Source organism: Callionymus lyra, chromosome 1 (genome assembly GCF_982586985.1).
Source record: "Callionymus lyra chromosome 1, fCalLyr1.hap1.1, whole genome shotgun sequence".
Taxonomy (NCBI): Eukaryota; Metazoa; Chordata; class Actinopteri; order Syngnathiformes; family Callionymidae; genus Callionymus; species Callionymus lyra.
In genome coordinates, this window is record NC_141818.1 from 5507156 (window position 1) to 5532167 (window position 25012).

A 25012-nucleotide genomic window follows, 5' to 3' on the forward strand; every position below is an offset into this window, starting at 1 on the left:
TTCCCAAATTAAACAAAAAATTAAAAATTAATGAAAAATGAGCCATAATAGGATAAAAATGCAAAAAAAAATTTAAAGAAAGAGGGTTTGATTTAAAATGCCTTTTTTTTTAAATAGATTTTAAAAATTACAAATTAACAAACAACTCTCACTGCTGCATTTTAACTGACAAAAATATCTTGTTGTTTTTTTAATTTGTTAATCTAAAAAAATCCTGCAAATGCCTGAATGTCTTCCCTTGTGAAATACAAATATACTGTAGACTGCTGTAATTATTCTAATTTCCATATTTTGAAATTTATACTCTTTTTAATTCAATATTGTGCGGAGGTTCTGTTACATTTTCTTCTTGAATTTAAAAGGCTTTAAATTAAGAAATATTGAATTTAGAAATTGCATTTTTTAATTACTAGAATTGAAATGCCAAACTTTGTGTTTAAAACAAATTTAAAAAAAAATGAGTTTCAATATATTAATATTTAAAAAAAATAAGAAAAACAACCTTTCAATGTGCAAATTATTGAATTAAATTGCTTACAAAAACAACATTTCAATCAAGAAATGAAAAAACATGTCAAATGCTACATTAAACTACTTAGACTGATTGAAAATTCTTTAAAAAAAAACTCAATATATGTTTGTTCAATATATGGTAATGTTTTATATAACTGTCCCTGTATCGTGAAAGTATCATATCCCCAGATACCTCCTGATACAGGCCCCTATAATCTAGTTTAATGTCTATGTTTCTTCAAAACAAAACCTGAATGAAGTAATAACACGAGTAAAACCGGTGACTAGTCTGGAGTTCAGCCTCTCCAGAGGCGCAGAAGCTTCTAAAAAAACAACTCCTCCATCATCTCCTCGCTGTGGATGGTGAGCAGTGGAGAGTCTCACTGCTGGACTAATGGTGTATATTTGTCTTTCCTGGACGTTATTTTTAACAACGTTATCTCACTCCCACCATCTCCGCTCTCCAGCCGGCCGTACGAGAGGAAGCGGACTGGTGGGTGTGAGACTGACGGAGGTCAGCGAGAGGAGAACCCTGACAGATACGTCGTGGGTGTTGAAGTCCAGTCAGCAATGCTGGGAAAAAAAAAGAATTACAAATAAAGCTCAAGTCAGTGCAGCGGCAACATCCAAACGTCGATCTGATGATGGACGTCTCACATTCGTGAGGATTCGCTGTCGTTATGTTAAAGGTGTGAAACCGGATTAGCAATATTTGTCGTTTCCCATCTGCTCACAAAGAACGTTCTTGCTGCGATAGATGAATATTTAGCAGCAGCATCTCTCTCTCCGCTCGCTTGACAGGCTTCTGTCGCGGGTTTGATCTGCTTTGATGCGACTGTTGTCGCGCCGACGTTCCCGCGATGTTTTCCCAAGATCCTCTTCTTTTGTCGCCGCTGTTTGTTTGTTTACGAGCGGATAAAACATCCGTTACGACGCTAATGTTTAGGATAGCACGCTAACGTGCTGGAGGGCGTTCCCGGGTCCACGGAAGTGTTGCTAAACGGGTCTGAACCAGACCCGGGAAGAGCGTGGCTCGGGGGCCACATGCGGCCCTTTCCTTGTATTCATTGGCCCTCGAGAGATCAGACACGAATTTGAACACTTGTGTTTGTAGAAATTTGTAAAGTCCAGATGGATTTTATTTACAAACTAGCTTCTTTAGCTTCATTATTTTAAGCTAAATGCTAGCCGAATGTTTCAGGGAACCCTGCCTTAGAGGCTCAGCTCCTTCAATTTTGGAGGCCATAGTTCTCAGTTGAGGGTTTCATGTTCTTGTCCCAGTTGGCGTCTTTTAATGCAGGATGGAATGGGAAGGATGATGTAGATGTGGTCGTCCGGGAGAGACGTGGAGTAGAGCCAGGTGTTCCTTTGCATTAAAGGGATCTGTTTGTTCGTACCGTGCGGAGGCCTCGGGACGGATCCGGAGACGATGAGAGATGATGCCTCTTTTAAATTTCTGTGAACGGGGGGGAAGTGTTTGGTTGATTAAGAGAGGACGAACTGAGTTCAGAGGTCAAATATTAGTCACTAGTTTCTGTTTCATGCTATTAAAGCTCAGGTTTTTGTCCATCGTTGCAAGAACTTATAACCCGTCACGACCTCTCTCTGAATGTCAGTCAACCAGGTCACCCCCCCCTCACCCCCCTCAGACCTGAGAGACGAGCGACTTGTAATTAGCTTCCGTAATTAGCGACCCCCCCCCCCTAACTGGGCTACATCACACCTGGCTGTCAGAGTCACTCGGCTCCATTGAATTACACTTAAAAGCCACTTTGCGTCGTCAAGGGAGCAGTTCGACCCAAATTTGTCATCTCCGGGAGAAAAACATCGAGTATTCATGATGTTATTTTTGGCTTCGCCTCGTGGACGGGCTGCTGGAACACCTGTAACCGGAACCAGGACGTTTGTTTCCATCTGTTGTTGAGATCCGAGTGTTTTTTTCTTTTCTTTCTGCCTCTCGTTCTGCCGTGAGCTCGGCTCGTGTCACCTCCCAGTGGAGGAGGCGCGTCGTGGCACCGACTGCTGAGCGAGTCACATTTCCGAGTGTAAACCAGGACGTGTGTCTTTGTCTGTGATGGAAGTGTTCAGCAGTAAATGATTCAAAGCTACACAGAATATTTGATTCAAGATTATTTGATCCATTGTAGGGAGTCTGGTCTCTAGACTTGGTTACTTTACAACAAATCAACCTCAAAGAAATTAAATAAAAGGAACATTCTTGTTTTAATTCTTTAGGTTTAGGAGAAATTGATCACTTGTCCAATGATGGCTCTTCTTTCTTGCCCTTGAATACCTTATTAAAATCGCTCTTTCTTTTGGTAAAAATGAAATCAATGTAAATAAAAATATATGAATTCAATGCATCAATTAATGTTTAATGACAATGTAATCTTGAAGTTCTCGGATATATAGAGCAACAGCAAGTTTTCTTTTTTTTCTTTAGTCTTGAATTTAAAAAGCTTCAAATTAAAAAATATTGAATATAGAAATTGCATTTTTGAATTACTAGAATTGAAATGCGAAACTAATAAATAGAAAAAAATAAATATATATATATATATATATCAAAATATTCAGAAAACCTTTCAATATGCAGATTATTGAATTAAATTGCTTACAAAAACAACATTTAAATGAAGAAATGAAAAAACATGTCAAATGCTACATTAAACTACTTAGACTGATTGAAAATTCTTTAAAAAAACTGTTCAATATATGGTAATGTTTTATATAACTGTCCCTGTATCGTGAAAGTATCATAAAAATATATGAATTCAATGCATCAATTAATGTTTAATGACAATGTAATTTTGAAGTTCTCGGATATATAGAGCAAAAGCAAGTTTTTTTTTCCCTTCAAATCTTAAGATGCAGTTAAAGTAGGTCATGTTTTTTTTCTTTAAGAGGCAGAACTTAAAGTTGTTTTCCTTCTTTTTCTACAGCAAAGCAAGGAGACTTGTTTGCATGAAGTGAGCATTAATAATCTGGATATTTTTATTTTATTTTAAAACAGAAACTGAATCTTATTTTTATTAAAAACTGCTGGATACATGTTAAAAACTTCTCTACGGTCAAGTCTCAACAAAACAGAAATGATGTTGAATTTACAGATTATAATTGAGAAGAGCAGACATTAGGACTTTAGTAGAAATGTATAGTAATAGTCATGATGTTAAAACAGTGGAGCAACCAGGTGGTCTCTCTTTCAGTCAGCTCTGTGGCCGACACCTGGAAACGTTAGCCGCGTTAATGAACATTTATTTAATAATTTTTGGATCCATGCTTGATCCCTTTGGACTTGTATACGTAAAAATATTTTAAATAAAATTCTGCACGACTTTTAAATCCATCTAAAAACTCTTCATCCTCAAACATTCTCTCCAAACGAAAATGGTTTCAAAAAAAATAATAAGGAAGCTTCACGTGTCGCCGTCATGTTTTTCTACTTCCACACCAGCGCGTGTGTGTAATCCGAGCGAGCGCACACACACACACACACACACTCACACACACATCTCCCTCTCGGTCCGCCCACGCACTAGACACTGTGTGGGTGTGGATCCTGCAGGCTGCCGGTCTCCTCCAGTTAGTCACATTCTCTGCACATCCCTCTCTCTCGCTGCAGCCCAACATGAACATACCAGAGACATGAATCCATATTCATGAACATGCAGAGGTGTAATCCTGCTTTTAACTGATGCCACATCTTCCCTGCTCCATTTATATCCTCTTTTCCTTCGAGCCCCCCTCTCTCTCTCTCTCTCTCTCTCTCTCTCTCTCTCTCTCTCTCTCTCTCTCTCTCATCCCCCTCTCTCTTGTCACTGGTGTTTTTCTCTGTCAGGTTGTTCTGCTGCGACTGTTCTTGTCTCCTCATTATGTTTGAGAAAAGAGAACTTTTTGTCTCCACCAGCATCAGCACCTCCTACTGCATCGGTTCCTGTCTCCGCGCATCACTGTCTCTTCCCCCGCTGTGGAGTTCCCGTGGCATGTTTCACCTTCTCCGTCCACCTGAAACTCTTCCAGAGCTGTCGCTTCCTCAGACTCGCGTTGACTTGTGTAGTTTTAAATTTAGATTCGTCGACTCGATCGTGGTTTTGGTCTCGATCTCAACCAAGCTTTTTATAGCGAGTGCGTAGTTATTGTCGGAGTTGCAGGCTCTTGTTTAACTTTACCTGTCCTCACCCGTACTTGACGTACAGGACAAGACAAGAGGTCGGACCCTCTGTGAACTTGATGTCACTAAGTGTCTCACTTGGATGACCCTTGAGTCTCAGTGTTCAGAACTAAGTTTGTACTCACCGAGGGGTCACATGTCAAGTCAAACATCAGCAAAAAGTTAACCATTTGAATAGAAGATTAAGCGATACAGACATATTTCTGCACCCACTTTACTTATAGGGCCAACAAAAACTGCGAACTCCCATGATCCCTTTCTGCACACCACTATATTAAGTAAAGACTAATTGGTCGCTGCAATACTGTATTAAAATTCTATGTTGTTCTTTCAAAGGGGATTTACAAGTGTGATTGGTTGGCTGGGCGGCAAAACATTGTAGGAGCTGTTCAGGTCACCGTTACTGATGGGGTTGTTGGGAGGGATGGCGCCTCGTATACGTTGTTAAGTTCAAATAATTTGTTTTAAATAACTTTTAATTTGAACAAGTGAAAACCGTTAATGGTCACTACTTGGCGAATTATGTTTAATGCGGAGCCACGGTGTGGAAGATCGTAATCCCGGCAATAAACGAGGGACCACGGTTTTCTCATTGTTCAGCTTAATTTAAAAAAAAAAAAAATTCTTTCAGAAATGTTTAATCTTGTGTGTCTCTAGACTGAAAAATATAAATTTCAGGAAAGAGTCCCTAGTTAAACCAGACACCCAGTGGTGGGCGAGGGTAGTGCTGCTGTGTTGTCTAGATCAAGCCGAGAAGTTCCTCCTCTAGACCGTCCAGCGTGAGGAGAACCACGTGTTCTCTCGTCGCGACATTTTCCAACACGTTGAAATATTCGTACAGATCCGAGTTCTATGTTCTTGGAAACTGACAGCTCTGATCCCCCTCCCCACAAACCCTCCTCCTCACCCCCCCCACGCATCACCACTCCTCTTTTCAAACCCACATCCTCCTTCTCTCTGTTTTGTCTTCACAGTCACTGTATCCATCAGATTCTAGACAGTGTCCATCACATTCACCAACATGACATAGTGCACAGGGACCTGAAGGTCAGTATATGTAGAGGAGCATCTGCACCCCCCCCCCCCACCAAAGTCCTGCCTGCCCCCCCCACCTTCCCCTCATCCTTGATCTCCTGTTCGTCCGATCTGTTTGCCGGTCTGATGTCTGCCGTCTGCCTCGTCTCTTGATATGCTGTCGTTTCTTGTGTTTTTCTTTGCCTCGCCCAGCGAAACCCTCCTCCATCTGTCCTCCCACTCTCCCTTCTCTGCTGTCACTTTTTTACCAACCGCGGCGTCGTAAAAGCTTCGGTGGCGCCGACAGACGGCCGGATCCGTCCATCGATTCTTCACCCACTGCCACCGCCGGCGGTGAATTTATAGTCTCTGCCCGTGACTTAAGTCCCGTCCACGGCTCCCACCAGGCCATTCCGAGTCCACAGCAGTAATATTTATGATGGTTTCTACCTCCCGCCGTCGCCTCTCTCAGACTCTTATCGATTTGTTTGAAAGACATCGTTCCACATCACGCACATGAAGACGCCTCGTCTCTGATGGTCCACATCTGTGTCTTTAAATCCTCGAGAATAGTGAGAAGCAACTGTGATAGAAAGTCTACTTAGATGTTTAAATGCCTCTATTCACCCGACATAACGTTGTAGTTCACATGCCAGGCCTGCGTGTGGCGCTGTGACGCTCTGGCTAAAGTTGAAAATAATGGAACTCGTCGAGCTTAAGGTGAAGTACGCTTTGAAAACATGACTTATAAGTCAGAGAGACGACCAAATACAACCCCCCCATACAGAAAATATAAATACGCCTAAATATCGTAATGTTCACCAAATACCGTATTGTATTTTGCAGCTCAACTGTGTTTTTAAAATCATATAAAATGTGTATCTATTAATCTATATTAAAATGAAGTGTGTATTTTTTCATTACCAAATAATTGTTAATTTTTGTGTTGCAATTAAACCGCTGGCCATTAGGTGGCAGCAGTCATTACGTCGTCCGCAGATAATGAAGACCCCGGCCATGACTAAGGACGAGAGGATACAGTCGACTACAGCAGCTTTCAAAGATGATGTTTGAACATATTTAGTTTAAAAATAATAGTAATAATAATACTACATTACTAAAAATGTATCCTTATTCCTACAGTATCTCAATATATCACAATATAACATACATAGGTTCCCCTGTATCGTGAATCGTAACTTTTTTTACTTTGATTTGAGGTTTTGAGTCTCCACTAACTTTAGACCCCTCAGCAGATTGACTCACTTTTCTAGCTGCTTTATACAAGTCGTTTCAGTTAAATCTGGGAGCGAATTCAACTTTCTACTTGTTACCAGCTTAAACAATTATTACTGAACAGTGACCCTTCAGGTCAGGTGACCGTAGACCCCCCCCCCCCCCCCACACACACACACCCCCTCCCTCTATGACCCATATTTAAGGACAACTGGGTAGCATGACATCAGAACCAGGTGCTGAAGCATTTAACGGCAGGAATAATATGCCAGCTGACGGCACGAGAAGCTCGTCCGTCATCACGAACACTCAGAGACACATGTAGAGGATTCTCACCCCCAAAGTCATTACTAAGTCCAGCAGCTGCCCGTGTGGGGGAGGACGGACTCGCTCGTGCTCAGGACCCCGGCTCCGAGCTAAAGAGCACTTCAATCATTTTTGGAGCTGATCAGCGGAAACTTAAGTACACTTAAGTACGCTCAGTTTTACACTCACGCCTCAGCTGTCACGATCTTTGGATCAGTGTTGGATTGAAGTACGAAGTACAAGTTCTACTGGAAACTTGGTTGAAAGATTTAATCTTCGTACACTAAAAGCACATCCACTGACTACACCTCATAGATCATCACATCTAACTTTTAGTTTAGATGGAACAGATTTCTTTGGATAAGATTACACATAAAACAAGACAAAAATGGCCCAAAATTCACAATGAAACTACAAAAAAAATCAATAACACAAGAAAGTATAAATCAAATTTATCAAAGATGTACAGGAAAGAATTACCTCTATGGCCAGTTGAGTTTTTAACCTCTCACAACAACTAGGTCAAGAATCCAAGTTATATGATACTTGTGACAACAATACGATATATATCGTGATCCTGTAGTAACAAGGATATGTTTGCAGTATTGTCCAGTACTTGAATTTACAGACCACATGACTCTTGACGAAGTCGTAACTGCTTTCATTTGTTTTCAAACCAAATTATGTCAAAACATCAACTTTAGAAGATGCTGGAGTCACTGTATCCTCTCGTCCTCAGTCATCGCCGGGATCTCGCAGGATTTTGTTGTTCCTTTAGCTGCGGAGAACGAACGTAATGACTGCTGCCATCTAGTGGCCGTATTTTGATTTTTGCAACACGAAAAGTAATTCTGAATATCGGCATGTACATTTTAAATTGAAAAAGTAATTATACTGCGATGGTAAATATCGATGCAGTATTGTGAAAATAACCTACGATGTGTAAACGTATCAATAGTTTTTTCACACTGTAACCGTGTACAAATCTGCTTGATGAAAGATAGTGTTAAAAAAATTTGCAACTGGAGTATCATTTATATGAGACATGCCTCTGCCAGGAGCTGATTTTTCATGACGCATTAACTCATAATCAACTCCTTGGCACAGGGGTAAATATATATATATATATTTTAATAAGTGTCAGAGCACAAAATATTTACATTTTTAAACAAATCCTGTTCTGTTTCTTGATCATCAACTATTATACACTAATACTAAAACATGGCCGCCCGTCCTAACTGCACAAAAACAATCGTAAAGATGCGACGGAACATCGTAAAGAGAAGCCGACGCCGCCGTAACTCAAGAGGCCACTTATCTCCGAGACGATGATAACCTTTGCTCAGCAGGGGGCGACGTCTCATTGTTGTGCTGCTCGTTTCAATGTTGTGCTGCTCGCTTCAATGGAAACACGACGTGTTCGTCCAGAGATAAGACGAACGACATGACCACACGTTATCTGTTTCCTGTCAGGTGGTTCCTTCAGAGGAACAATAACATTATGACCGCCTCGCTAATGATGGATGTTCGCATCAGTTCTTCTAATCTTTACAACTAGATTCAAATGGACTTTTATTCTTCAAACATTCATCAAGATTCTAGAATGTTGAGGTAGAAATAGTTTACTTATGTATTTTATATTTATGTTTTAAACTGTATGAGGCTTTGGTACGGAAGTATATCAGTCAGAATATTGACTGGTTTTATAATTGTTATTGAAATCATTTAACAAGCATTTAATACATTTTTTAAACAATTTAAATGAATTATTTCTATATATCTAAATTTAATTCAATGTATATTGAAAGGTTAAATTCCAAAATAAATGTTCTTAATTCTATATTTATTAACTCATAGCCTTTTCAATTCAATTAATAAATGATGGAATAATGGTTCTAATAAAGTACATTTATTTAGAAAATATTTTTTCATTACTTTTGGAAATTTAATAATTATTAAAAAACGCAACTAATTCAAGATTTCAATATACAAATTATTGAATTAAATTATTCAAACAATGAATGACATGCTTGAAAAAACAAACATTTAAATAGTGGCGTAACAAAAAAAAAAGAGGACTGAGGATGAGAGGATACAGTCGACTCCAGTATTTTATTTTTTAATCATAGTCATAGTTTGATTTCTATTTAATCACTTTTGTATTAGAAATCAAACACTAGATGGCAGCAGTCATTACGCCCCCCCCCACCCCCCGCAGCAAAAGGACTGAGGATGAGAGGATACAGTCGACTCCAGTATTTTATTTTTTAATCATAGTTATTTTATGATTGCTATTTCATCACTTTTGTGTTAGAATCAAACACTAGATGGCAGCAGTCATTACGTCCCCCCTGCAGCAAAGTGACTGAGGATGAGAGGATACAGTCGACTCCAGCAGCTTTTAAAGCTGACGTTTCCGCCGTTACACACGACTCAACTATCTCCACATCACACTTCTACTCTCACACACTGGAGAAAAGTTCCTCTCGCTTTTTTTCTTCTTCATGGTCTCCAGGCCTCGTAACCATGGCTGCCCCCCCCCCCCCTTCTTCATCGTGGACGTTTCATTTTGTCTTGACTCACGGTTTAAACCCGACAGAGAGTTAAACCCTCACCTCAGAACTATACCTCCCTCTCTCCCCCGCTTCCCCCCCGACGTCTCCCCCCTTTTACTTCTGGCATGAGACTGTAGCACTGCTTAAACTAACATGCGCCCCCTGGTGTTTGCATGCAGTCATTGCATCCAGCAGATCCTGGAGGCGGTGCTTCACTGCCATCAGTCGGGCGTGGTGCACCGGGACCTGAAGGTGAGTGACGGCTGTCAGTCTTTGCTCTTCCGTCAGCGTGTTTTGTGGCTCGTGTTGTCAGTCGTGCGTCTGTGAGCGTGTTGTTGAGACTCACCTGGACCAGGTGAAGGTAGTTAACCGAGAGAATCCGCTGGACATTTAATGGAAGAGGTTTTTTGGACGGTTTCCAGGGAGTGATCCGATGAAAGGATAGTTTGGCCGGAACCACGACGACGTCGATGAAGAATATGTTTGGAGTCTGAACTCATCGACTCCTTCACTGCGGCTCGACTCTGATCCGTGATTGGCCGAGACTGACTCGCGTCAGAGACTCTGTTCGTCGCCCTCGGATGTTTGAGACGATCGAGCCTCTAAGATAGTGACCCACAGAGTTCTGTGTTTACTGCTCTCAGACCTCCTGGTGACCCTGGTCCACTTTAGGTCGATACACCCCAGAGAGCGTTCTCGCTTCAGATACGAGTCTAAGAGTCGATCCATTACCAGGTCGTCCCAGTGAGATCTGAGGATCTTAGGATCTGAGGATCACGTCTCTCTCAGTATCAACTGAAACTAAAACTTAAATATAGTTTCAATTCTTTTTTTCCAATTTTACTAATGGTCTGAAGTAAAAAAAAGAAGATAAGATGGTCATTTCAAGAATTTATAAATTAATGGATAATAAACATTCCTAAAATAAGAAATAAAAAAAGATTATATAAACTACTACGACTCTTATAGAAACTGTATTTTTTAAAATTCAGTTTCTATAAGCGTCCATTTGTTTCTTAATTGTTAAATAAAAAAACTGCTTCAATTAAGAAGAATGGAACAAATAAATAGTTAAATATTTATATATTTTGCATCAAAAAAATAGAAAAGTTTTCACTTAAATAAAAAAAAAGACCTCATAACCTTTCAATAAAAAAAGGACTTTCCCTTCAATAAAACAAACAAACAAACCGTTATAATTTTCTAGACTTTTTAGAAGAGAGCAAAATTTGAAAAACATTTTCAGTTAAATAAAAACAAAAACTTGTTTAAAAATGTTTAAATGTCAAAGGAAAACCCCCCCAAATTTTTTTATATATATATACATATACAGTATATATATAATATATATACTTTACGATTGGATATTTAAGACACCATACCATAATACTACTATAGATTGCGTTAAATAAAGAAAAAAGACGTTTAAATTCAAAAAAGCTTTTTTTCCAAATATTTTCTTTAAATTGAAGCGAATGTTTTCAAGTGTTAAATGTATGATAAAGATAAACAGTCAGTAGGAAAATAAGGAAACATTTCAAAATTCATTCAACAAAAGTAAAGTAGTGACAAGAATATAAATGTGAAGAATATTTCCGGAGAGAATCTGTGATGAAGTGAGAAAATTGAACGATGGATGTCAGAATGTTCGATAAACACGGATTTAATCATTTCTTGGCCGACGAGCTCCGCATGAGCACGAGTTGATGTCGCATGTCTTCGCATGTTCTGTGAGTCCAAGTCTTCGCCGACACTTGTTGTGTTGATCGTGAGCCGTTGTGTCTTTATTTAGACGCTTCACTCTCTGGTTTCACGCCCGAGCATCGCCCAGCATTTCATGCAATAGGTCACGACTGATCCGCTGAACTGGGATCAGGTTTTTGACAAAGACTCAGACGTGGTTCGAGGATCACGACGGTTCTTTGTTGTACATCAGACCTTCTGTTTTGAGTTTTTCTGTGTAACAACTACAGTGTGTTTGCTCGACTTCTTTAACTTTCACTCAAGAATACATTTGATTATTAGGAGTTAAAAAGAAAATCTAACCATGAGTTGCTTAGACTTTTCACTGAGATTAAATCGGTGAACAAAGAAAAGATAAAAGGAGAAATTATTTGATAATTTTACAAATAAAGGTCTCTTTATTTTTCAAACCCAAAAAATGATATCTCTTAATCAAAAAAAAAATGTTGTTATTGAAATAAAGTTTCTTAAATTTTTAAAGATTTCCAAAATGTTAACATTAAAGAAAGTTGCTTGCAAAAATATTTTTTTCAATAAGAAAAGTTGCTTCGTAAAAATTTAAACTTTTTTTTTTTAAAGTTTTTTCATTGAAGCAACTTTCTTTATTAAAGAAAAAAACTGAAGTTCCTTTTTTTTTTATTTAAACATATTTGTTTGATTGAAGCAAAGCTATTTTGATTTTAAAAAATATATATATTTTGACTAAAAAAATATTATTTTGATCAAAGCAAATTTATTTTGATTTAAAACATGTGTAATTGAAGTACATTTATTGTGATAAAATTTTTTAGGGGACTATTTAGATTTAGAAACATTTGTTTGATTGAAGTAAATTTATTATGATTTAAAATATATATATTTTGATTAGAAAAATATTATTTTAATTAAAGCCAATTTATTTTGATTTAAAAACATTTGTTTGATCAAAGTTAACTCTTTATGAATAAAGAAACAAAAGCCTTCATCTGCTCCTCAAAATGTACTTTAAAAAGTAGTCAATTTGTCTATGAAGTTAAACCAAAACAACCAGAAAAAATGTCTTTGCACTAAACTTTGAGTTGGATCTGTTGCTGTCATGAACCGCGATGATGCGACGTCTCTGAACATCAAGTTCATGCTTTTGTCTCATGAATCAGTTCAACGGTTCAGTGACGACAGATGAAGAGACTCAACATCAGAGTCGTTCGTCAGCGTCGCTGCTTCAGAAGCATCTCTGAGGGTTTAAGAAAAAAAAAAATCTCTAATATTACCAAATAACACTGTTTTTTAAAATAAGTTATTTTTCCTGACTAGAAAAATCAGGTTCAAGATAAAATAGAAAATGACTCCATAGTTCAATAAAAAATAATGATAATATTATTATTAAACATTATGTTCGTTCAGCAACGTTTGTCGCCTGAAGAAACTTGATCTGATAAAACATCATATTTTCATATTTTCATCCTTTGGAAACAACTGTAAATGTTAGGTCTTAGGTCGAAAATGTTTTAGAAAAAAAAATCTTCTTTCACTTAAATAAAAATTAATTAATTAAATATTGTTTTTTAATCAAAATAATATTTAAAATAGCAAAAGATGAGACAATTAAAAAAAAAAAACTAACGAAAAAACAGTTTGATTAAAAATATAAAATAATTTAAATTTAAATTTCTAAAAAACTTCTGGAAATACAAAGTTTTTCACTTCAATAAAAAAAAGTTTATTAAAATAATTTATTTTAACATTTTAAATAAAAAAGGTAATAAAAAATGTAACAAAAATTAACAACATTAAAAAAAAGGTTATTATTTTATTAAAAAAGCGACTTCAAAATGTGTTTATATATATATATATATATATATATATATATAAATAAACATTTATATATTTTTAGTTTCACATTACAAATATGAAAACATAAAAAAGTGACAGATTATAAATGTCAACAATAATCTCTAAATGCTGCTTGTATTAACAAACATTGAAGAACGAGATCAAAGCTGTAAACGGTTGTTTTCTTCTAAAGATGGCGACGCTGGATTCATCGACTCTGGTGATAAAAACGCCTCAGAGTCAGAAAATGAGGCACAAATAGCATATTTTGAGATGAAAGGTTTGATCTTCTCGTCTTCAGTCGCAGCAGCAAAGTTAGGAACTTGAAGCAGGATTTTGATCCAAACAAGTTGAGATCATAAGAGACGTTTAACTTCATGAACCTGAAGAGACGCTCAGAATAGAGCCTCTCCTGGACGCCCCCTAGTGTTTGCCTGGGAGGAGGTCCCGGGACAGACCCGGCTGATCTCTGACCTCTGACCTGGGAACACCTCGGTGTTCCTCAGAAGAGCTCGAGGGAAAAGCAGAGAAAGAAAGTAGAGAGACGTGTTTCAGAAAAAAGTTACAAAAATTAAATAAAAAAAATATTAAGTCAAAAACATACATTTTTAAAAAATAATTTCATGCTTTTTTGTGCTTTAACATACTTTTGATATCAAAACTTTTCCTCTATATGCGATAAAATGGGAATAAATGTCTATTTTTTTCTATTTCTGAAGAAATGTTCTTGTTTTAAAACTTTTAAGAGATGAATTCAAGTCTCCTGTATTGAAAAAAGAAATTAATGGATTTAAAATGTAATTTAATTTAATATTTAACTTTCTTCTCTTTAAACTGGACAATGTCCCAGCTAGTTGGGGCAACAGGCGACTTATTTAGTTCTATTTTACTTTATTTATATTTTAAGATTCTATATCTAATAGATAGTAAGTCGTAGTTATCTGGTTAAAATTGTTAAAAAAAAGAAGCATTTTTAATAAATAGTTAAATAGTGATTTAGTTCTATATTGTAGGAGGAAACCAGAGTGTTTAGTTCTGCCCACAGCGGTGGAGTCGTTGAGTCAGTGGAGTCGGACTCGACGACTCGTCTTTTCAAAGCAGCTCCGAGTCTCACGGGTCAGAACCTGAAGTCTTTTGACGCACAATGTTGAGATGGAAGATGGACACACTTGTGTGTGTCTGTGTGTGTCTGTGAGTGTGTGTGTTGTAACCTGTGTCTCCTCAACAGCCAGAGAACCTCCTGCTGGCCAGCAAGTGTAAGAACGCAGCAGTGAAGCTGGCGGACTTTGGACTCGCCATCGAGGTGCAGGGAGACCAGCAGGCCTGGTTCGGTCAGTAACACAACTGGGCTACACAACACACTCACAACTGTGCTACACAACACACTCACAACTGTGCTACACAACACACTCACAACTGTGCTACACAACACACTCACAACTGTGCTACACAACACACTCACAACTGTGCTACACAACACACTCACAACTGGACTACACAACACACTCACAACTGTGCTACACAACACACTCACAACTGTGCTACACAACACACTCACAACTGGGCTACACAACACACTCACAACTGGGCTACACAACACACTCACAACTGGGCTACACAACACACTCGCAACTGTGCTACACAACACACTCACAACTGTGCTACACAACACACTCACAACTGGGCTACACAACACACTCACAACTGTGCTACAAAACACACTCACAACTGTGCTACACAACACACTCACAACTGTGCTACACAACACACTCACAACTGGGCTACACAACACACTCACAACTGTGCTACACAACACACTCACAACTGTGCTACACAACAGTCCAGAAGACACACTAACAACACGACAGTGCAGAAGACAGACTCACAACATAACAGTGTAGTACAACAGACTCACAACACAACAGTGTAGTACAACACACTTGCAACACAACAGTGCAACACAACACACTCGTAACTGTGCTACACAACACACTCACAACTGTGCTACACAACATACTCAGAACACAATAGTCCAGAAGACACACTAACAACACAACAGTGCAATACAACACACACACAACTGTGCTACACAACACACTTGAAACACAACTGTGCTAGACAACACACTCGCAACTGTGCTACACAACACACCCGCAACACAACAGTGCAACACAACACACTTGTAACACAACAGTGCAACACAACAGTCCAGAAGACAGACTCACACCACAACAATCCAGACGACACACTCACACCACAACCGTGCAACACAACACACTTTCTTAGTTACTCGCAACACAACACACTCACAACACAACACAACACACTAACTAACTTACTTACTTACTTACTCACGACACAACACACTCACAACACACTTACTTACTCACGACACAACACACTCACAACACACTTACTTACTCACAACACAACACACTCACAACACACTTACTTACTCGCAACACAATACACTCACTTACTAACTTACTCACTTACTCCCAACACACTAGCAATCCAACATACTTGCAACGCAACACAACAGTGCTACACAACACACTCACAACAAAACAGTCAAGAGGACATACTTGCAACACAACGGTCCAGACGACACACTCACAACACAACAGTCCACATTCATGGATTATTAATTGTGATGTAAGTCACGTGACACTGATGCTCAGGGCAGCTGTCAATCAAAGCCTCCATCTTGTGCAGGGTTCGCAGGAACACCGGGGTACTTGTCCCCAGAGGTCCTGAGGAAGGAGGCGTACGGAAAACCCGTGGACATCTGGGCCTGCGGTGAGTCCTCCAGTCGGTCCAGAGGTGTGTGAGCGCTGACCTGTGTGTGTCTCAGGGGTGATCCTCTACATCCTGCTGGTGGGGTACCCCCCCTTCTGGGACGAGGACCAGCACAAGCTCTACCAGCAAATCAAAGCCGGAGCTTACGACGTGAGTCTTTCTGCCCCTGTTGCTGCAGCTCTTACGCAACTCATTCATATTGCAGCAGGTGTCGCTTTCATCCTCAGATTTAACCTGGTTTAACTCTGACTTTAACCTGGTTTAACTCTGACTTTAACCTGGTTTAACTCTGACTTTAACCTGGTTTAACTCTTACTTTAACCTGGTTTAACTCTGACTTTAACCTGGTTTAAATCTGACTTTAACCTGGTTTAACTCTGACTTTAACCTGGTTTAACTCTGACTTTAACCTGGTTTAACTCTTACTTTAACCTGGTTTAACTCTGACTTTAACCTGGTTTAACTCTGACTTTAACCTGGTTTAACTCTGACTTTAACCTGGTTTAACTCTGACTTTAACCTGGTTTAACTCTGACTTTAACCTGGTTTAACTCTTACTTTAACCTGGTTTAACTCTGAATTTAACCTGGTTTAAATCTGACTTTAACCTGGTTTAAATCTGACTTTAACCTGGTTTAACTCTGACTTTAACCTGGTTTAACTCTGACTTTAACCTGGTTTAACTCTGACTTTAACCTGGTTTAACTCTTACTTTAACCTGGTTTAACTCTGACTTTAACCTGGTTTAACTCTGACTTTAACCTGGTTTAACTCTGACTTTAACCTGGTTTAACTCTGACTTTAACCTGGTTTAACTCTTACTTTAACCTGGTTTAACTCTGACTTTAACCTGGTTTAAATCTGACTTTAACCTGGTTTAACTCTGACTTTAACCTGGTTTAACTCTGACTTTAACCTGGTTTAACTCTTACTTTAACCTGGTTTAACTCTGACTTTAACCTGGTTTAACTCTGACTTTAACCTGGTTTAACTCTGACTTTAACCTGGTTTAACTCTGACTTTAACCTGGTTTAACTCTGACTTTAACCTGGTTTAACTCTGACTTTAACCTGGTTTAAATCTGACTTTAACCTGGTTTAAATCTGACTTTAACCTGGTTTAACTCTGACTTTAACCTGGTTTAACTCTGACTTTAACCTGGTTTAACTCTGACTTTAACCTGGTTTAACTCTTACTTTAACCTGGTTTAACTCTGACTTTAACCTGGTTTAAATCTGACTTTAACCTGGTTTAACTCTGACTTTAACCTGGTTTAACTCTTACTTTAACCTGGTTTAACTCTGACTTTAACCTGGTTTAACTCTGACTTTAACCTGGTTTAACTCTGACTTTAACCTGGTTTAACTCTGACTTTAACCTGGTTTAACTCTGACTTTAACCTGGTTTAACTCTTACTTTAACCTGGTTTAACTCTGACTTTAACCTGGTTTAAATCTGACTTTAACCTGGTTTAAATCTGACTTTAACCTGGTTTAACTCTGACTTTAACCTGGTTTAACTCTGACTTTAACCTGGTTTAACTCTGACTTTAACCTGGTTTAACTCTGACTTTAACCTGGTTTAACTCTGAATTTAACCGGGTTTAACTCTGACTTTAACCTGGTTTAACTCTGACTTTAACCTGGTTTAACTCTGAATTTAACCGGGTTTAACTCTGACTTTCACCTGGTTTAACTCTGACTTTAACCTGGTTTAACTCTGACTTTAACCTGGTTTAACTCTGACTTTAACCTGGTTTAACTCTGAATTTAACCGGGTTTAACTCTTACTTTAACCTGGTTTAACTCTGACTTTAACCTGATTTAACTCTGACTTTAACCTGATTTAACTCTGACTTTAACCTGGTTTAACTCTGACTTCAACCTGGTTTAACTCTGACTTTAACCTGGTTTAACTCTGAATTCAACCTGCTTTAACTCTGACTTTAACCTGGTTTAACTCTGACTTTAACCTGATTTAACTCTGACTTTAACCTGGTTTATCTCTGACTTTAACCTGGTTTAACTCTGACTTTAACCTATTTATTATAAATCAACCAGAATAACTGAACAACTTTCAAGTTTTAATTATTATTAATTTAAATTGTTATTATTATTTGTTTTATTGTTTTAATTTCTAAACAACATCATTATATATTTTTTCATAAATTATATGAAAAAGCAACAACAATAAATGAAAACATTTTAAACTCCTGCTGCTTTATAAACTACAAAGATAATTTAAAAAGAAGTTATTACCTTTATTTTAAACATTTATTTTTTATTTATCTTTTTATGTTTTGTTTTTTTTAATAGATAATGTATATTTTTACTAGTAAATCACTTACTTTTCTATTAATTATGCAATAATTTGTATTTGTTTTACGGTTTAACTTTTCTATTTTTACTATTTCTTTTGAATATATATTGTAACGTTTATCCTGATGTTTCTGTCCAAAAAGTTTGAATTAATTGTCTTGAACTAAATAAAAACGCGTTTGAAATAAGTTTTGAATCTGAAAAAGATCTTTAAAAAAAAAAAAAAGGTTTATTCTGAATAAATCAGACATTTTCAATCTACAGAAAAAAGGCTTTTACTTTGAAAAAATAAATAAAGTTTGGACAAAAAACAACAACTAATTATCACATTTAATTATTTCATCCACATCCTTTTTTTTAAAGATTTAAATGAAATAATAGTTTATTTTTAAATCAATTATTTTCCATTGAACGTTTCTTCCTTGAACAGATTCAAGTGAGAGAATCTTTCTCTGAAATATTAACTTCAGTTTAAATAATGAACAGTAACTTCTCGTTGACTCCGGCGATGAAATAAAAACCTTCTGCACTCGTGTCCCTGAACGCACCACGACACCAAGGTCGCTCTGTTGTGTTCAGTTCCCGTCTCCGGAGTGGGACACCGTCACCCCGGAGGCCAAGAACCTCATCAACCAGATGCTGACCATCAACCCCGCCAAGAGGATCACGGCCCAGGAGGCCCTGAAGCACCCGTGGGTCTGCGTAAGTCCCGCCCTCCGGTCCCGCCACTCGGTACCTGACCCGGACTTGAGACTCCATCTTCTCCACAGCAACGCTCCACGGTGGCCTCCATGATGCACAGGCAGGAGACGGTCGAGTGCCTGAAGAAGTTCAACGCCAGAAGAAAACTCAAGGTCGGTGCTTGAAGATGATGAAGGTCGAGGGTGACGCACGAGGTCGGGGTCGCAGGGGCAGCAGTGGAAGTCAAGAGGTCCACAAACCTCCTCTAGATGTTAGCACTGGAGGTTTTATTCCGAGTCCCTCCTGGATGACGGAGCTTCTCTGTCAAGACCTCAGCAGTTAGATTTGTCTTCTGGCTCAGCTCTTTCTTCACCAAAACAAAAGTCTTCACATCCTCACTCGTGAACAAGATCCCAAGATACTTTTTTTTTGCTTCTTTTTCCTTTGAATTAAAGCTAAATTCATTCATTTTGATCATTTTAATAAACAAGTGTTAAACACTTAGCATTTATGTTAAAAATATTCTCTTTCTGTCCATTATTTCAATAAAGTATTAATTATTTAATAAAATTATTATTTATACCTTTATTACTGTTTTACTGTTTGTTATTTTAACCAACATAATCTCTCAAATGTTTTTGTTCAAACAAAAAGTCATAATTTTCTTTGAAAATAATCTAGTTTCTATCTATTTTAGTTTATATTTGTTCTCTATTTTAACGCCAGAATTCATTGAAGAAACACATTATTCAGACTTTGTTTAATTTTTAATGTGACTTAAAACTCAGTGTATTTATTTTAATCTAGCGTTAAAATAAACTTACAAGGTGTTGCTTTATAAACTTAACAATATATTTAAATGTATATATATAGATTACATACATTTATGACGGAATATAAACTAGTATAATCAACAGTTTTGGTTCAGTGACGATGAAGTTCCCGTTCTGTCCGCAGGGGGCGATCCTCACCACCATGCTGGTCTCACGAAACTTCTCCGGTGAGTTTTTTTTTTTGCATCATTGTTCCATCAAATTAAATAAAAAATAATAAGTTATACCAACATTTTGATATTGAATTAAAAAAAACATGAATTCATGTTTCAATGTCTTTGAATTAAATGAATTTGTAAAAAACAAAATGTATTTTTTAATTAGTGAACACACAACATCACACACACGTGTGTGTGACCGGCGTCGGTGTGTGTCGGATATTCTTGTTCCATGTGGTTCTGTCTTTACTAGCGTGACGTCAACTGTCGCTTTTAAACGCCGTCAATCATCTCTTTTCTTAAAATGTTTCTACTTCCATCAAAGATGGAAGTAGAAACATTTGCCTCCAGTGTTTAAAAAATATTTTTGTGTTAAACTTCCTGTTAAGAGTAATACTGCGGTCAAAAGTTTTGTATCTGAAAAAAGAAAACTATTTTTTATTAACAATTAGTCATTTGTTTTATTTTACATTCATTTAATATTTAGAATAAAACCTTTTGTAAAACACTCTTTATTCTTATTATATCAGATTTCCGACACATTTATTTCATTAAAAAAAAAAAGTTTTCCGTACCTAACTTTTTCATGACATTCTAAACTTTTTTTTCGTACTAATTGAAATTCAACACAATTTTTTTCCAGAAAACACATTTTTGATTTAAAATTCCTTCTTAAGATTATTTTGGATCCAAAACTTCCATTTTTCTGTGTTCTGAATAAAAAAATAAAGAATAATAAATTAAATAAAAATCTGTTTACATTGGATTTTTCTTCTAATTTATCTCAAATTCAAGTAAAAGTAAAATAATAATATTTTTTCAAATTTGAAATTGGATTCAAAACTTTGTTTTCTGTGTTAAATTCTTCCCCATTTGTAAACCATTAAAACACTTTTTTTTCTTCATTTTAAGTGACAAATTTTAGGCTTTTAAATTTGTTTCCTTTTTTTTTTTAAATCAAAACTTTTGACCCTCATTTAGCTCCCTAGGGAACCATTTGTTTTCCCATATTAAATTGTAAAGTTCAACTTTGTTTTTTTAACGTAGCCTTTAGCTTGACGATGCTCATCGTCGTAGAAACACGCCGAACGCGTCATCGGTCAGTGGTCGTAATGTTACTCCTCCTCTGACGGCTTCACCTCCTGCTGCTCGTGCCGTCACCTCCTCACCTCCGCTCTCTTCTCTCCTCCATCACTCTCTCCATCAGTGGGCAGCAGGCAGAGCACCGCGCCCGCCTCCGTCACCGCCGCCGCCGCCGCCGTGGCTGCGGCCGCCGGCACCGCGGCGGGGCTGGTGGAACAAGGTAGCACGGCGGCTCCAACCAACCCGGGGTCGCGACCCCTGTGACCTCCCCCCTCCTCCTTATCCCTCTCCTCCTCCTCCTCCTCCTCCATCCTCCTCCTCCTCCTCCTCCTCCTCCATCCTCCTCCAGCTCTCTCTCCTCAGCATGGAGGCTCAGTGCAAAATGGCTTTTATCTCTTCATCTCATCTCATGGTCACCAGCAGCGAGAGCTTCGTTTCCATCACAACCTGCAACATTTAATTAGTTCATCCAGAGTCTTGTTGCCATCTTTGATCTGAGACACACACACACACACACACAAACACACACAGACACACACACACACACACACACACACACACACACACACACACACACACACACACACACACACACACACACACACACACACACACACACCACACACCCACACACACACACACAGACACACACAGACAGAGACACAAAGACACACACACACACGCACACATAGACACACACAGACACACAAAGACACACATAGACACACACAGACACACACAGACAGAGACACAAAGACACACACACACACACACACGCACACATAGACACACACAGACACACAAAGACACACATAGACACACACAAAGACACACACATAGACACACACAAAGACACACACATAGACACACAAAGACACACACTATCATCAGTCAGGACACAGAAACTAATCCATTGAAAAGTTGCTGATAAGCGAAGCTACTTTTTTGAAGTACAAGTGACGCCTTTTGTGGCCTTACATTTATTTTATTTCTAGCATTAAATATTAGTACTTAAAGACAATTTTGTATTTATTAATATATTATGTATTAGTTTTTTCCCTACGTCGATATTCTTATTTTTTAATTTAATTATTATTTTTTATTATTATCATATATTATTTTTATGATTATTTTTTTTATCTTTTTATGGTCAACAATGAAGGTAAATAATCTTCTCTTTTTCTGCTTATGATGTAATTTTTGCAGATTAAAAGTGTACACTTTTTTTTTCTTCATCCTTGGTGACAAGTTTTAGGCTTTTAAATTAGTTTCCTTTTTTTTTTTTTTTTTTTTTAAATTTCCTGTTATCCTTACTCTTTTTATTTTCGCTTACCAGTTTTTCTTTATATTTTTAGTTATAGAATTACTAAATACAAATTTTAGTATTTCCTGCTTTTACACCTAAAACTATATTTTAAAATCTTTTTGGACAAATTTTAGGCTTTAATACAACTTTTCTTTTTCTGATTTTTTTGGTCGGCAAGTTTTTACATTTTTCTTATTTTACTACTTAACTAATAATTCTCCGCGCTATCGTCGACCATCAAGGCTCCACACATGTCAGGGATGTTGATGGAATCTCGGCTCTCGCTCTTTCTTCCACGTCAGCACATCTGTCACTTCCTCTCAGCGGTTCTGATCGGAAGCTCGACCGCCGCTCCCTCGTCCTCCACCCTCTCGTTCCCGAGTGCAGCCCCCGGAGCACGGCTTGAGCCCTGTGGAGTGACGTCCGACCCCCTCTCTCTCTCTCTCTCTCTCTCTTTCTTCATCCCCTCTTCCTCCATCCCACTGATATTCTATCTGGACTCTGGATCCTGCAGCGATCAAACCTCTCAGACTCTCTCTCTCTCTCTTCCTGTCCTCGGGTCTTCCGGGTCTTTCCCAGGAGCTGTGAATGCTGCATGGAGCACTGGACTGGTGCATGCGCTGCAACAGGACTGAGCTGCATGGTCGACTCTGTAGACCTCGGGCCGGGATGGGTTTGGTTCTGGCCGTCGGAACCGAAGCGTCCGGTTCGACTTCATGTTGTCGAACCACAGCGGCGAACAAACACCAAAACACAATATATTTAGACTCGAACAGAGTAATTCGGCCAAAACGTACGATGTTTTTTAGCGATAGTTTAACATCCCTGAACGACAATCTCTATTATTTCAAGAATAGAATACGATTCTATTCTTGAAAGAAAAGTTGAAAGAAAAAGATTGTCAATATATATTTAGCATTAATGAGAATGTTCAAAAGGTAGTTTTAAATCATTATTCCTGATGAAAAGAAGGGAATTGTGCTGAATATAAAAAAGTATATACTGTATATATATATATATATATTAAAAAAATATATATATATGATTATGAATCAATTTCCTCTCAGTCACTATTATGAATTAATGAGGAGAGAAAAACAAACCTTAATATATAAATATGCACCTGATATTTTTGATATTTATAAATATTATAAAATAAATCTACGGTAGCAAATAATGTTAGTTCAGTCAGTATATAGTTATTTTTTATATATATTTTACATTATTATTTGTTGATCTGACAGTTCGGGTTCATTCAAACAAAAAATTCAGCTTAAGATTTTTCTGTTTTTTAATAAAAACTTCTCTGAGAAAGTTCAGGATTTGATTCATTTATACGTCAGTATTTTAAATTATTTTTTAAAGAAAAAATCATGGATAAATCGGTGAAATAATCCACTGGTTATTTTAAAAAAAAAAAATGGTCAATCGCATCTCAACTCCGGCGGATGGGTTTGACCTTTGACCCCTCATGCCCATCCTGCCTGTGGTCTGACAGCAGCGCATCTTGCTATCTGTGCTCGAGACTCTTCCCTTCTTTTTCTTCTGTTTTTAACCTCTTCCTCCTCTCTTTTCTTGCTTCATGTGTCATTTATGACAAGGTAAGGAGCTCCTGCTTCTGCTCTGACCTCCTGACCTCCTGACCTCCTGACCCTCCTCGCAGGTCCAGGCGTCACCGACTCTCTTTTCTCTCAAGTGTAGTGAAGACGAGTCTTTGGTTCTTTCCACGAGTCACGAGTCACCAGAGACTCCAGTGACTCGGACGGATCTTTCTTCAAACGACTCACAGTGGGAAACAAAAAATCATCTCGAGTTTGACCCACAAATCTTATGTTTTTAAAAAACAACAACATTTAGTTTTCCAAAAAATAATAATTAAAATAAGAAAAATATATAATTTCACAGGAATTAAAATTGTCAAATGTAAGCGTTATACATTTTAAATGATTTAAATAAAGATTACATCAATTTATTTATACTATGATTAATTCAATATTTGATTTTTATTTATGAATATTTATTTTAAACAAAAAGATACATAAATAATTACAGTGTTTATTTTGTTATTGAACATTAAAAGTTAGGTTTTAAGTCAATATGTTTTTATCTTTAAATAAAAGGTGTTTAAAAAAAATTAAAATTTATATTTTTGATGATTAGAAGGTAATTGTGTTCATTATTAAAATATATAAATATTTAAAAAATATGTATTTGATAATAAATCACAGAGTTGCCAGGTAAGATTTAATTAATACTATCCATAAATCTAAAAAAGGGTAATAAAAAATAATAAACAGTTTTTTTTTCTTAAAGGAAAACTGAAAACACCTTTAAAAATATAAAATGTTATCATAAATATACAAAATAAACGTGTTAAATCCAACACTCCAACTCCTTTCACTTGTCTCTACTTCCATCATTTCATCTTGTTCTCCTTTCATCTGTCTCTACTCTCATCACTTTATCTTGTTCTCTTTTTAC

At 37.3% G+C, this 25012-nt stretch overlaps 1 protein-coding gene across 7 annotated transcripts in view; it reads left to right on the forward strand.

The window, feature by feature from the left end:
- Nucleotides 1-25012, forward strand: part of camk2b1 (calcium/calmodulin-dependent protein kinase (CaM kinase) II beta 1) — a 67763-nt gene that overhangs the window by 20960 nt on the left and 21791 nt on the right. For 4 of the 7 annotated variants that reach the window (XM_087789613.1, XM_087789622.1, XM_087789639.1 and 1 more), the window contains exons 6-12: nucleotides 9978-10050; nucleotides 14582-14684; nucleotides 16069-16152; nucleotides 16208-16302; nucleotides 19050-19172; nucleotides 19241-19324; nucleotides 20109-20151. In XM_087789613.1, coding sequence (XP_087645739.1) covers nucleotides 9978-10050; nucleotides 14582-14684; nucleotides 16069-16152; nucleotides 16208-16302; nucleotides 19050-19172; nucleotides 19241-19324; nucleotides 20109-20151 — 605 coding nt within the window. Of the gene's footprint in view, nucleotides 1-9977; nucleotides 10051-14581; nucleotides 14685-16068; nucleotides 16153-16207; nucleotides 16303-19049; nucleotides 19173-19240; nucleotides 19325-20108; nucleotides 20152-21349; nucleotides 21446-25012 lie in introns of all 7 variants that reach the window. The other 3 variants (XM_087789648.1, XM_087789597.1, XM_087789605.1) reach the window with 1 other exon arrangement.